General features: G+C 32.7%; 1 protein-coding gene across 4 annotated transcripts; it reads right to left on the bottom strand.

The window, feature by feature from the left end:
• Nucleotides 1-4,480: 4,480 nt before the first annotated feature.
• LOC18108859 (uncharacterized) lies at nucleotides 4,481-14,815 on the bottom strand. 4 transcript variants are annotated; one of them, XM_024591641.2, is made up of 7 exons: nucleotides 14,311-14,812; nucleotides 11,381-11,433; nucleotides 10,909-11,001; nucleotides 10,598-10,821; nucleotides 9,589-9,655; nucleotides 5,691-5,801; nucleotides 4,481-4,664 (listed from the first exon to the last, which is right to left on the bottom strand). In XM_024591641.2, exons 1-7 carry the CDS (start codon nucleotides 14,702-14,704, stop codon nucleotides 4,641-4,643), a joined length of 966 nt encoding a protein of 321 aa, XP_024447409.2. In that variant the 5' UTR covers nucleotides 14,705-14,812; the 3' UTR covers nucleotides 4,481-4,640. The 4 variants fall into 4 exon arrangements, 2 of the variants coding, with proteins under 2 accessions (XP_024447409.2, XP_024447410.1); XR_008058203.1 differs by lacking the exon at nucleotides 4,481-4,664 and adding an exon at nucleotides 8,503-8,702 and having other exon boundaries at nucleotides 14,311-14,815; XR_002979381.2 differs by lacking the exon at nucleotides 4,481-4,664 and adding an exon at nucleotides 9,294-9,417 and having other exon boundaries at nucleotides 14,311-14,814.
• Between the last annotated feature and the right edge of the window lie 173 nt (nucleotides 14,816-14,988).

The raw sequence follows: 14,988 nt of genomic DNA, 5'->3' as shown, positions 1-14,988 counted from the left end.
AAATGTGTCACTGCTAAAGCTAATTTAGACAACTATGATTGCTTTACAGATCTTGAGAAATACATACAAAATATCAGAAGCATCATAGAGTTAGTGAAAACAAAGAATGATGTCGTGTTCAAGATTTTCCCAACAACTTTTCACGAATCTGCTAGGTGTGATATCATAACCTTAAACATGGCTTCATCTTAGGTTTTTATGATATTTTCATTAATCTCATTTCTCATTTCAGCACTAAAGTTTCTACCAAAAAAAGCATCATAAAGCTTTTTTCTTGTACACAATGAGATGATAAAAGCACGAAGACATATCTCTAGAGATTTAACGAGGAAATGCGAAGCGTAGAGGATTTGTTTGAACCCATTGCCACCGAAGCCCTAATCAATGAAGTGTACAACTATTCTTTATGACAAAGGTTATACATACTCCCCGATAAAAGTCTTCTCAGTGTCAAACACGTGATGAAAAATTACATCAAGGTGGAAGAAGCTAGTATAACCAGACAAGGCCACCTACGCTTCCACACACAAGAAGATTCTCCACCACGCCATTAACCTCTAACAAGAGTATCCAAAAAAAGCATCAAGCACAACCATGATCGTCTAATATTCTTTGAGCTCGTGACCACATCTCTAATAATGACACATGTTGATGTTTTGACTGTCATAAAGAAAAAAGACTTCCTGCAATATCTACTTACAATGAAAAATGGTTCAAACACAAGGAACCCCAACAAGTTCAGTTACATTCACTATGATGATGGGCATAACACAGAAAAATGAGATACTCTTATAAGAGAGAAATATTTATCTCCAAAAGGTACCTTCAAAAATTTATGAAATAGAAGATACAATATGAGCAAATAGGAGACAATCCATGTGATATACTACCTCAAATAAGATAAGTCTCTGAAATTATATCTTCATTATCTTTTGAATTATATATATATAAATAACACATCTCCACGCCTATAAACATGAAGGGTCTCTATGAAATCTTCATAGAGAAGTCTTTATTAAGTCATCAGGTCTAGTGACCATTGTCTCTAATTCCTCGTTACCACTTATCTCCAGGTTCTAGTGACCATTGTCTCCAAGTTCCTATAATCACTGTATTCATATACCCGTGACCAACTTTCTCAAAGTCCGTGCGACTACCGTCTCTAAAAAGATCATAAGTCTTTCTCCATAAAACATTGAAAAAAATCTCTAATGAATTAAAAAAAAGGGCAAATATTCAAACACATGCCCATATAGGTGATATTTTTATGCAAACATATATTGAAAGTGTTTTCTTCCCCTTTATAACTCATTAAAGTCTTCAAAACATGTATGTTTACAAGTTTTTAGAAGGGGCAAATTATACAATAAAAAAAGTTTGTTGAAGCTTGGTTGGGCTAGTCACAACCGATCTACCTTCCTCTTTCTCTCTCTTTTCCATTGGCTAGACTCAACTAAGCTCTACGAAGCTTAGTTAGGTCGGGCCCAACCGAGCTCAAGCTCCAATCTATCCAGGCTATTTTTGGCTCACCTTGGTTTACTATTCATGAATAGTAATATGTATTCATGAATATTACTTTTCACTTGTATTTCCCTATATATTTGTTTAGATATTTTCTAAGCTATATATTCTTAGATTTTGAGATAGAAAAAATAATGATTCATCTAAACAATACTACACTACTCTTAACATTTCTTCATTACACTGAGAATACATTCAAAGAGACAGAGAACACACATCTCTTCTCTACATACAAAAAAACATCTTTTTTATCTTCTTGGATTTTTACCTGCTTAATCACTTGAGAAAAAACTTAAATACTAACTTAAGTGTCAAAATGTCCCTTGTTCCACGAGGAACTTGTTTTACAGGTACAACTTAGGTCCATAACTCATCAACTAGGAAAAGTCAATATTTTTCTGTGAAGTTTTTTCACGAATTCATTAGTTACCCTCTTATTTGCATTACTATATTTAAGAGGTTGAAGCATTTTAAGTGATGTGTATATTATAATATTTGATGCTATATTTGACAGTCTTGTTATGGTCAAGCAATGACTATATGGTGTTATCTTTTTTTTTTTTAATAAGAAGACACATGCTTATTTTCATTATTTTTTTTATTTGAGATGATAAGCTATTTCTAAATATCTTTTTAGTGTAATAAAATTATTATTCAATAATACTTCATCGATCCATAATCATTGGGGAATTTAAACAACGAAACATACAGTGATAATCACAAATATTTTTTGATTTGATTTATCTATTGATTTTAATTAATAACACTGAAATATGTTGTGTTTAACAACTCTATAAATCTTATCAATAGATTTATTAATACAGATAAATGCCTAAAAAATCACTCACTAGAAATTGATCAATTTATTAATTTGAAATTTTTTTTAATTTAAAACCCATTTGTTTTTGTGTTTCAAGAGTACTTTTAAAAAAAATTAAATTTTTTTTTCTTTGCTTCAAAATAACTTTTTTATGCTTTCAATGTACTAATGTTAAAAATAAATTTTAAAAAATAAAAATAAAATATTATTTCGATACATTTTCAAATAAAACATATTTTAAAAAGCAACCGCTATAACAATATCAAACAAGCTATTAAGTTTTGTACAAAAGGTGGGACTTCGAAAATTATTTCTTAGCAAGATGCAATAAAAAAGATCAATGAACTTCATAGAGCTCGCCAATTCAAATATCAAACCAACATTCAATTTAATGTTTCGATGGGGCTGAGTTTCATGTTAGTTAGACATTGTAAACACACATGAATTATAATTCGATTGGGCAATTGGAACGCTACTTTCTCCCATAGTGTCTTGTTCAAACTTTAATAAATCAACCTCCCCCTCCAATATATATAGATGATGACTAGACTGGGAACTCGTGATATGCAGCGGGCTGATTCATTTTCTTGTAATGTAAAGAAAAGATGTTCAAGTGATGATATTGTTTTTAAATAAGTAAAAAAAACCCAAAACTCGGGTTATTAACTTAATTGTATCCAATAAAATCAGTTAATTTAAAAATATATTTAAATCAAAGACAATAATAGCAAACAAAATGTCAAAAAAAAACATTTGAAAATAATTAACTAAAAAAAATAAGTCATCAACATCATACCTATAAAAAGAAAAAAGAAAAGATCATTAAAAACTTATCGCCACTCTATTGTGAACATCGCTCATGACCAAAACAGTTTGTCAGGACGGTTCAAACCCTACTGCAAAATGATGCAAGACAATATTAAAAGAAGTTGCATGGATCGCTAGAGCAATGCCCTGAAAAAACAAACCGAATAAAACACAATGATGTGAGTATTCTTCTATATTTAATCAATCAATTCTATTTAATTCAAGAATAAATTTTATTTTGAAAGAATAAATTTTACAAAGAACAAAAGATAAAAAGACATTAAATAACCTAACCAAATAAAAAAACAAAGGATGTAGAAATCATTGAAAGAAAAAGCTCAATCTCCAATAAAATAAATATCGCAAGATAAAATTGAAAAAATATTAAGTTAAAAGAATGATAAAAAAAAAAAAAAAAACAAAGCCACCCCTAACAAACCTCCTTAAGCTAAGTTAATTTTTCAAATTGTAACTTGTGAAATTTTAAACATGGACTTAATCAAAAAGCTTAAATCCAAATCAACTCAATATTGAAAAATAAAATTGAATATAAAGAAAATATCAAACTAAAAAATTTGGCAAAACAATAAAAAAATTAAAAAGAATGAGCATAAAATCTGATAGGAAAAAAAATAAAAAATGAAATTGTCAAAAAAAAAAATTATAAAAATTATTTCAAATGACATAAATAACAACTAAAAGAATGAGAATGAGGACCAAATCTGATGAATAAAATAAATCAAATGAGAATAAAATTGAAATAAATTTTAATTTTCATAAATTATTTCAAATAAAACAAATACTAATCAAAAGATGAAGGACTAAATTAAAAACAAAGAAAAGATGAGAGGCTAGTTTGAAATATTGCATGGCAGAGCACAAAAATCAAGAGAGAGGAAAAGAAGAAGAAGAAAAAAAAATAATCATCGAAGCCAAATTAGAGTTCTGTTTTGTACATACACAACCGATACATGAAAAAGATGCCAAAATAAATCTAAAGACACCCCAAAATGATATTTTTGGTTACTGAAATCAATGACATGGAGAAATTCAAAAATACCCATCCGGCCATCTATCAATTTAAAAACGCTAAAATACCTCCATTGCAAAGACAACCCTACCTTCAACTATTAGCTTAAAGCTTTTTTTAAGGACAAGATGATAAACTCACTATTTCCATTCTTAGTAAAATATATCTAAAGAAATAGTAATATATTTTTTTTAATGATGATAATAATTCTCACGAAAGGGAGACCTCTTTCTTGGTACAATCACAAATATTATGCAGGAAGGTTTGAAGCGATGAAAAAAAAAAAAAAAAACTCATCTACATAACAAATAACCTTAATGGACAAAAAACTGTCCAATTTCATTAGCTTGGCTTAGATTATGTACTTGGATTAAGAAGATGGTGATGCACCAATCATCTTGCAGTTTCAATTACAGTGTTACACTACTGGCAAGGGCTTTTCTACCCCATGTGTTCTACTTTCTACTCAATATCCTTTACAGCATCCTGCATCATAAACAGAGTAGAAAATCAAACACATGTAAGAAACACACAAGGTAACCAAATACAGTATGCATGAAAAGAATGGAAAAGAAAAACCAATTTAACGAAACTCCAAGAAATTGTACTAATAACTCATTAAGATTTTACGCCCTAGGATTTTTGGAATATTACATGGATCCAAGTATCACACCACGGAGGAACTGACAAGCATTTTTTTGCAGTGAATGATTCATCAAACATGTTATGCAACCAGCAACAGAATGCAATGGAGAAAAAGAGACAATTAGTGAGTGGACTGCATGGCAATTTTTTGGATTCAGCTATGCAATCCATTCAAACCTGAATTGCAGCAAGTAAGAATTTATCCCAGTTGATCTGCTAGTCGAGAACATATATTATTTGTATGGATATAGGTCAATGTAATTTGTCATGCTTTCATTAATCTACTCTTACATTTGAACTTCAAGTTCAGTAACATATTCTTTTGCCCTTGTCATTCATAAGTGGTGTGTAATCTAATTTAAAGAGATATTATTGCAAAAGTCACTTGCACTTTATATACATTTCATTGCTATAACACCTCCATCTGTTTTTTTTTTTCCATTATAATAATTATGTTTGGCTGAGCAGGATTAAGTTTTGTGGCATGAGTTTCAAAAATTTAGAGAAAATATCGAACCAATTTCGCTTCAGAATGGGTTTTTCTCTACTCAAAATCATGCAAGGAATGCATTACACCTGATTCAACTACCATCGAATATGTGTGGCCCATATGAGTAGTGCACACAGCCAATTGTTTGTTGGATCCACTCACTGCATGAATTCCATGCTATATACCACTGTTCAGTCAGTTGATCATTTGACATGGACCATCAGCCCAGCATCAAGGCAAATGTATTTGGTAAGCTAGATTTAACTTGCCACCAGAATACACAATGCCACTACATTCGTTACCATTACCTCTACTAATAAAGTATCGCTTAAGAGTAGAAATATATTTCATCAAAGTTCTAATTAATGATATCTTACCTTAGCCAGCCGCGTTACATAAGTTGCAGCAATAGCTGTGACCAATAATCCCAGTCCAAGGGTCCAAAGCCCACTGTTACCTTCCCTTAATCTGAGCTCAGATTCCTCTTGCTGAAACATTACACAGATAGCATTTAGAAATAAAGGCAGAGAAAGAACAGTGGGGGTTGTTTACAGGGAAGCTGACAATATGTACTCTTAAGCCAAAGCTGGCGACCAGAACTGGAAATTTTTTACCATATTTAAGGTGGTATTGAATTTAAGCATTAGAGTGACTGATTAGTATTTGATAGTGGATTTTGCAACATATCCACACTTCTTTCCAGCTAGGACCATAATAATGTCTTGAACCATCATTAACAATTAAACAAGCTGTACCTTGTCTCGGTGTAGATATTGTATATACAGATTATTATATATGAGCAAACGCAGTTAGCATCTGACAGGAATTTATTCCTTACTTCCTCACCTATGACTTCCATCAGCAGTAGAGGCTGAATTACATCCAATTAGAAGATGCAAATCAGGTCTTTTTGGAACTAATATGGATGTATCTGTTATTGTTATTGTATCATTGTAGTAATCCTAGTAAAGAGAAGACATACTGCTCTTGGAACTAAATTACCAAGTTCTCTAGTTGATCATGTTCTCCTCAGTTCTTGTAGCTTGTTCCCATTAGTTCTGAAGGGGCAAGAAGGCTCCTACCAGTTGTGTCATTCTTCATTTCTCAGATAATTAACCTTGTTTCTTGCAAATGACCAAGTATCATAAATCTCTACAGAAATATAAATACACTACATGGAACTACAAATGCTTTCAAAAATGTGCCAACTACCTAACATACAATATTTAACAATCAAACTTCATCAACATACTACTATAATAAATTACAGGCAACTCATTAGCCTACCGTCATTTTCTTTCCTTTTATTTCCCCCCTTTTTGATGGTTACATAAAACATTTTGATTGATGCCCTCTTTGGGATTTTTACTACTTTTATATTAGGAGGAAAATGCATTGGTATCTCATTTTATGTTCTTTTAAATTCTACAGTTTCTTAGGTGCCTATATACAAAGCACCTAGTTTTTTTATTGTCAAACAGTTTGGATGATAAATAAAAAGTATTTTCTGTGCCGCTTTCTCTTTGCTACTTGTTTTTGCTTCCCACTCTCTACCTTCATCTCTTCTTCTTCCCTATTTTCCTTCTCTTTTCTGTTCTACATCACATTTCCTTTCACTTCTTGAAAGTTTCTGCTTCCACTTGCTTACATTAAATTCATGCTGTTTTTGAGAGATTTTGTAGTTGGCATTGACACAACATATACCGTGGTTAAAGTGAGGGTTCTCAAGCCCTGAAGGTACATAGTTAGCTATAGAGAAATTTAGAGAAAACTCTCTAATGTTATATTAAAATTCTGAATAATAATGTTCTCCTCAAATAAACTAGATACCCCTATTTATATTAGTCGTAAAATCCTTTATAAGAAATGATTCTTAATTAAAACTAAAATTCTTTATAGAAAAAAAATTCCTGATTAAAACTTATCTAATTAATAAACATCTAGCATTAGGATTTTTAAAATAGTAAAACACAATTTAACTTAAAGTTCTAATCTAGATAAAATAATAAAAAAAAGAATTCAAATACAAGAAGGAAAATAAAAATAATCTTGCATGGTAACTTCCAAGCCTTATTTGAATGCCTTTTCGATTTCTGATCATCATGAAATTTTACCTAATAGGAAACCGGGCCTTCAGAATCTCTTGTCAAAATTTTAGCTCGATCCAACAGTCAAATTAAAAGTTATGCTTAATTTACCAAACTGCATCTTGGACTCTTATTAAACTCTTCAAAACCTAAAATTTTTAACCATTAATGAAATAATACAATAAACATTATTATGCCAAGAATATGGAAGAAATTTCTCCAAGTTAGTCATCTCTACTTCTGAAAAACTTATCCATGAGTTATATGCCAAGAATTGAACTTTTCCACTCTAAGTGAACAAATATTTCAAATTGTAGCCAACATTTTCACGAAGTAGCATGTCCTTGCCCGGTAAACTTCAAAATTTAATTTATGATGTGCGCATGCTAAAGAAAACTCCATATTTAATGTTATATTTTTTGTTCTTATGAAGTTCACTTGTAGTTCCTTCACACATTCTTTTTCTTCAAGCTTGATCTCATCATCATCATCTATTCCAATACTTCAACCTTTGAATATAAAGAAACTTCAAGATAATTTTTTAAAATACTTTTAGGAGAATTTTCAGAAATTACCATGTCTTTTTTGGTAAAAATTTCATCCATGAATGAAAAACCATTGTTTACCACTACCTTCTTCAACTAAGGTCAAAAGACTGAAATTGGTTGTCAACAACCTCTTTGATCACGTTATCTTCAACATGATTAGATAACTTCGAAGTTTTGCTTCACCAAACTCCTCCATGTTTTTCCTCCTTGAAGAAGGTTGAACATAAGGCAAATAATAATAATCTATTTGCTTATCTACCCAATATAAAATATATTCATAATCATCTTGTATAAACTCCAAAATTAATGATTGTCTCAAATCTTAACAAGATGAAATTAAAGGCATACCAATACGAGCTCTAAAGTCTACAAATTCAAACCACCATTCTCTAGCACCACAAGAAAGTTTGTGTACGACAAGTCCTACTTTTTGATGATAAGGAACCTTGATGAAATAAAAGTAAGCTTCCAACTTTGCCAACCACTCAATAAATTTTTTCTTCCAAAATCTCTCATCATAGAATGGAATCTCATCAAATTAAGGAATAGGTTGCCTCGAGGTAAGTCTCCAAGCAAATTCCTCCTTTTCACAATCCTTGTTTGTGTTACTTGTTAGCCGAGCTAGATTTGTTATGATTGGCTCCAAACGATCTAGTTTCTGCTCTTGAGCTCGCACAACACCTCAAAGGGCCTCCACTCCTGCATCGTGGAGTGGGTTGCTACCATCTTCGTCCATCAAAGAGGCCAGCCTACTCTGATACCAATTGACAGGGCGTATAGCGTGGTTAAAGCTATGATTCTCAAGCCCTAAAGTTACAGACGTAAGTTGTAGAGAAATTTAGAGAAAACTCTCTAGTGTTTTATTCAAAGTATGAATAATAACGTTCTCCTCAAAATAAACTAGACACCCCTATTTATATTAGTCTTAAAATCCTTTATGAGAAAGGGTTTTTAATTAAAACAAAAATCTTTTATAGGAAATGATTCATAATTAAAACTCACCTAATTAATAGAATTCATCTAGCATTAGGATTTATAAATAGTAAAACACTAATTAACTTAAAGTCCTAATCTAAATAGGAAAAAAAATCCAAATACAACAAGGAAAATAAAGACAATCTCGCAAAGTAATTTCAAGCCTTATTTGAATGCCTTCTTGATTTTTAATCATCATGAAATTTTGACTCAAGAGGAAACAGAGCCTTCTGAATCTTCTATTAAAATTTCAACTTAATCCAAACGGTCAGATTAAAAGTTATCTTGGACTTTTATTAAACTCCTCAAAACCTAAAAATTTTAACCATTAATAAAATAATGCAATAAACCATTTTGAGACGAGCTTGACCTCAAAGATGCTCAGAACATATGATTTCTCCATCCTTATGCCAATGCCATTGTACCAAAGCATTCAATTGTTAATGCTATGGTCAGTGGCAGCCATCGCCACTAAGAGCAGATGCTCATTTTCTCTACGATAAAACCATAAGATAATCATTAGCCTATACCAGTTCTAACTTTTTATTTACACTTTCAGTGGCAGAAAATAAGTATCAATTTGAAAGACAAAAACTAAAGCTCAGAAATGTTGCCCAAATATGTATAGAATTCACTGTATAGCCAAGAAGTACGAAGAAACTCACAATGATTGCACGGCCAAATGCACCAGCACTCACATAAGCCCATGTTCCTGGAAGCATCCCCAACCAACTGCATGGCAATTGAATCTCAATTAGAAAGTGTTGACACAATCACATTAATATTAAGCAGCTAAGTTTGTCAGCACTTTTATTTCATCTAATGTACATCTTACACTTACTCTTCCAATACAATATCAGTGAAGAGCAAAGGGACAGTACTTTTCACATCTAAAACTCCTGTTTGAATCTCTCATCTGTTTTTGTTTTACAACATGGTATCAAAGCACGAAACCCTAATTAATCAAAATCCTTATAAAAAAAATTCACAACCCTAGCCTGATGATGTTGAAGATTACTATTACATAGTAGGATACATTCTAGCAAAGTTTTCCCATTATTACATGTGTTTTTATGAATGTTATAAGACACAGCAGAGCCAAGAATAAGTTTCAAAACTTTCTCGCAAAAATAAATAATCTTTGAAATTTCAAGCAAGAGAAATATGCAAGGTTAATCATCACATTTACATAATAGCCTCCAAGAAAAATTTTCAGACACCTTCGGCAATTTTGTTGAAGATAACTACAACTTCAAAAATATTGTTATTCTATTAGATGTTTCAATTGAAAAAAAAAATACATCATGACCATAAACCTTGAATTCTATATCAGCAAAAAATGCATGCTTTGTCAATAAGAATACTGTTCAAAACTGGAATCAAGCTACCATCAGGGCAAAGAAGAACAACCCAGACATAGCATGATGCCATTCCAGCCTTCCTAGTACTACTCAATAGAAAACATAATTACACCACCACAAATTTTAAGCAAAACACATGAACCACGGAGGGGTCACTGTTCATTTTAAAAGAAAGCAGGTAACAAAATACAAATAAATGGCAATCAACCTTCAGGCTAGTTGAAACAATTAAATGGCCACCAGATAACAACTCTCATAATGCAGAAAATCAACTTTAAAAGCAAGTATTCTAGAAGATGGGCAACATGCAAACCTTCCCAAGACATAGGGGATGAACTTAACAGATGTCAATCCATACAAATAATTCCCGAGAGAAAATGGAAGCAAAGGACTCAAACGTAGAAGGGTGACAACTTTGAAGCCATTTTCCCCGATCGCTTTGTCAATTGCAAGAAATTTTTTATTTCCTTCAACCAGTTTAAGAATGCGCTCTCGAGCAAAATATCTAGCTATCAGAAAAGCAATGCTTGCAGCAGCCTGAAAACATAAAAGATTATCAGCTATAGCTTTCAGACACAAGGTCATTTTTACTCATAAATTTGTAATAAAAACAAGCAGGCTTACCGTTCCACTTATAGAGACAATAATGGTGCCAATAAGAGAGCCAAAAAGAAGACCTGCTGACATGGTTAATGGAATCGCTGGAATTGCAAGGATCTAGCAGAGGATGGTACTTCATATCAGTTTCAGTAAATAATAACTATTATTGATCTATTGTTGGACAAAACAATCATGAGGATGTAGGATTCAGAAAACATAGACCCATAAATTGAATATTATCATGTGCTCACAAAGATATATAGTGCTACTTATATCTTCGTCTTCTTTTTTTATTAATACATGTGGGTGTGTGCACACTTGAACAATTATTCAGTTATAATCCCACCATAGTAGACTTTTCCTTAATAGAAGGGCCAAAGAAGCGAGATCTCTTTCACATGCCATGAGAAAAGGATTCTGTATAAATCTTTGAAGTAAAATATATTAAAGACGAGACATTTAGTACTATGGTCAAGGAAGAGGATAGAATGCATACTTCCAATCCTGCATAAACCGCTACAAATAAAGCATATCCAGCTGGTCCATAACCTGTCCACAAAAGAACCGTATGAGACTCCAAAGAGTGCATTAATTAAAATATATTAACCAAAAGCCTGCATTCTTTATCTCTCTTAAAATATAAACAGCAAGAGGCTGGCAAAACTAAACCCTTTCATTTGGATTAGAGCGGAAACTACTCAAAGCAAAGGTCCTGTGAGCAAATATCTAAAAAAATCTCTATTTTGCAAGTTTTTTCCCACATTAGCACAATAGCGAAAAAAACATTTCCCAAACTAGCACAGTTGGGAAAATATTTCCTAATCTAGCATAGCCAAGGCAGTTTTGCATGTACTACATGCACGACCTATATACACATATTTAGTACATGCGCGATAAAAAAAATATTAAACATGGTCCTCAAAAAGACATTAAATTGTTTAATTTTGGAAGCACACTATCCCTTCTCCCCACCATTTTTGGGTCCCATTTCAAAAGCCATCTTTTGTACCAAGCCATCATTTTAATTAAGTTACTCATCCAAGGAGAAATCCACCACACGCCTTACATGGCATTAATGGTGGAAATATTTAATGATTGAAGAGTTGTTTTCCTTAGGTTGGAAAACACGACAAGATGGGTATGAATGTCATTCCATTGAAAGATCTAACATTAGATAAGCAAAAGGTTGTGACTCTTGATGTGCTAAAAAATATGGATCCACATGATGTTCAAAATGAGAAACCATGTGGACAGATTGTTGTCGTAGTGGTATACAAACCTTTTTAGGATGACGAGATAGAAAAGGATATAGATGATCCAAAACTTCTTGATAACATTAAATATTTCCACTATCAATGGCATGTGAGGCGAGTAATGGGTTTCTTGGATGAGTAGCTTAACCTCAACCTAGGCAGTGGCCGTTAAAATGATAACTTGGTACAGAAGGTGGCTTTTAAAATGGAATTTTGTTGGTCACGCTTATATGACACGCCACAGAGAAAGAATAATATGCTTACAAAATTAGACAACTCACTGCCTATTTGAGGCCTATGTTTAATTTTTGTTGGTCGCACATGTACTACATGCACAACTGCATGGGTGCACATGTAGTACATGCACGTATCAATAGGCCATGCATGTAATACATGCGCGACTGCCCTGGCTATGCTAGATTGAGAAATATTTTCTCACTTGTGCTAGTTTGGGAAATATTTTTTTGCTACTGTGATGATGTGGGAAAAAACTCTCTATTTTGCTCCATCCAAATACTCTTGCATTAAATACAGTGGCATGGTTTTCCATGAGAGACTTCACTTTCCTAGAAAGAATGAACCCGAGATTTCATCAAGTTTGTGGATTTAACTCCAACCTTAGCATCCCAATTGTTTTACTCTAACTTCACAAGCTTCAAATCACCTCAAGCCAAACAAAACATGGTTTTGAAGTAACCATACTAGCCATTTCCCTACCAACATGACATTGCTAGCCACCAATTTACCAAGGTCAGGCCCCTTTGTCTTAAGCTTACAATTAGTTTCTCAATTCACCACATAATCCCACTCTTATCTTCCATTTTGGAAGTTAGAAATCCCCCATTACCCTCTCAGATCTATGGTGATTTGTCAATCTAGGATTGTGTTTTTTTCTTTTTCCTTGTGGCTTGGGTTGCAAATTTTTTGCAGTCAAGGTGTGGCTATTCATGTTCAAGAAAAAAAGCATCTTCACATTCAAAAAAGAATTTTTTTTTTTTTTAGGACCCAAGGCGGTGAAAGTAAATTCATGCTCCTCTCTGGACCATCATTTGCAAAAGCTCCTATAGTAGACCTATAAGATCATCCTTAATAATATCCTGTTTTCTGATGACTCCAAGAAAGGCTAAGGAATCCTTTGCCATTTTCGAACCAGCCAAAAGGAGAGCATGAGTTAATAGTCTCCACCATGGAGCACTTTAACCCAGTGTTTTTTTAACTCTAAGAAAGAAGAGAAACAAACAAAACAAATATCAGCTCATAAGGGCTTCAAATCACATTCAATTCAGCTAAATGTTTTTGGAAGTCCTTGGTGAACTACAGCTTGAAGATGTCAAACACCAACCTTATCCTGGAACAGTTCTCTAGAATTCTGCTCCCTTCAAACACACTAGACAATTTCAAAGTCATTTTTCATTTGAAGACTTCTAAATAATTTCTCATTCGAAGTCTCTTTTCACTCTCGTTTCAATTGATGATTTAAAATCTCTTTTTTCTTAACACGGGTATGGCAAACTTTTGACATTCTAAACCATCAAGTCTCTTTACACAGTTAGTTTCTTCATAAATTTAAAGCCTCCACAACCCTCTTGTCACATACTCTTAAGCAACTTTACTGTAAAAGATATTTACCAAAAAAAAAGCACACTGACAGCTGGAGGTTTATCAAAAGACATTTTGAACATCAAACCAAAGATGTTTAACTAAAATTACAAGCTCAAACAAATTCACAGCTCGGAAGAAGTTAGTTCCATGCAAAGATAATAACTTGAAACTGAAAAACACCATTGTAAACTTCAACGCAGAAACTGTTGATCCACATGCCTGAAATTGAATTCTAAGAAATAAAAAGGAAATTCCCATCCACACAAAACTCTCAGCAATCCCAACTCGTTACTCTAATTTAAAGCTACTATAACACACCTTCACCGAGCTTTCAAAAATCACTCAACATTATGGTAATAACTTTGTAGCTGAAACTCATTGCAATTGCAAACAATTCATCGAGAATCCAAAAAATTCCTGGTTGAAGAAACCAGCTTTCTCCTAAAATTTCAAATGGGTCATTGAATTATTAAAAATGACACCTAAATATACAGAATTTCTATCACTAGTTAACAAAATTCAAAGGCAACTAAGTGAAACTAAGAACCCAAATTCACAAAAGAGAAATTACCTTCAATGAACCCAGAAAACTGGTTCAAGAAAGCATTGATCTGGTCCTTGTAGATATACCCAACAGCACCAAACCCACCAACAACACCAACCAACAAGACTCCGGCCAAAAGAGTACCTTTAAATGCAGTGTCTCCTTCCAACCCCTCTTCAGCTTCACTATCATCACCTTTTGTGTTCAAGAACCACCTTACACTTTGTGGGGCATTGGTCTTTCTAAGTGTCTGCTGTTGTTTCTTTTTTTGTTTTAAGGAAGAACAAGGAGATAAGAAATGAAATCTCTTGTTGGTTCTAAGGCTGTAGTGAAACAGAGAGCGAAATGGAGAAGAGTTGAAATTTGAAGCGAGACATGGTGGTAATGGTGTTAGTGGCCTTGAGTTGAGGAGGGTGCGCATTTTAAGCAGGGGGTGTGGTGTAGGATAATATAAGACAGTGGTTCTTGTTTAGGCAGTGGAGAGCTGGCCATGTAAAGTAAGCTAAGGAAAAATGTTTGTTTTGAGATGTTTATTAATTGAAATTTGAAGCGAGACATGGTGGTAATCGTGTTTTAATACATGTTTGGTATTTGTACTTTTATTTATATTTAAATATGTTTTTATTGAAAAAAAATCAAATTAATTTGTTTTAATATAATAATATTAAAAAAAATTTAATATATTTCAAAATAAATATTTTTTGT

The sequence above is a fragment of the Populus trichocarpa genome, chromosome 19, assembly GCF_000002775.5.
Source record: "Populus trichocarpa isolate Nisqually-1 chromosome 19, P.trichocarpa_v4.1, whole genome shotgun sequence".
In the NCBI taxonomy this organism is placed as follows: domain Eukaryota; kingdom Viridiplantae; phylum Streptophyta; class Magnoliopsida; order Malpighiales; family Salicaceae; genus Populus; species Populus trichocarpa.
Note: the sequence above shows the minus strand (reverse complement) of the source record. Positions and strands in the feature narration are given on the sequence as shown.

Coding starts and splice junctions, on each gene's coding strand:
- LOC18108859 (XM_024591641.2), bottom strand. CDS start 14,704: ATGCGCACCCTCCTCAACTCAAGGCCACTAACACCATTACCACCATGT. Junction 11,002..11,380: donor CGGTTTATGCAGGATTGGAA/GTATGCATTCTA, acceptor ATCCTCTGCTAG/ATCCTTGCAATTCCAGCGAT. Junction 5,802..9,588: donor CATTTGGCCGTGCAATCATT/GTGAGTTTCTTC, acceptor GTAATGTTTCAG/CAAGAGGAATCTGAGCTCAG.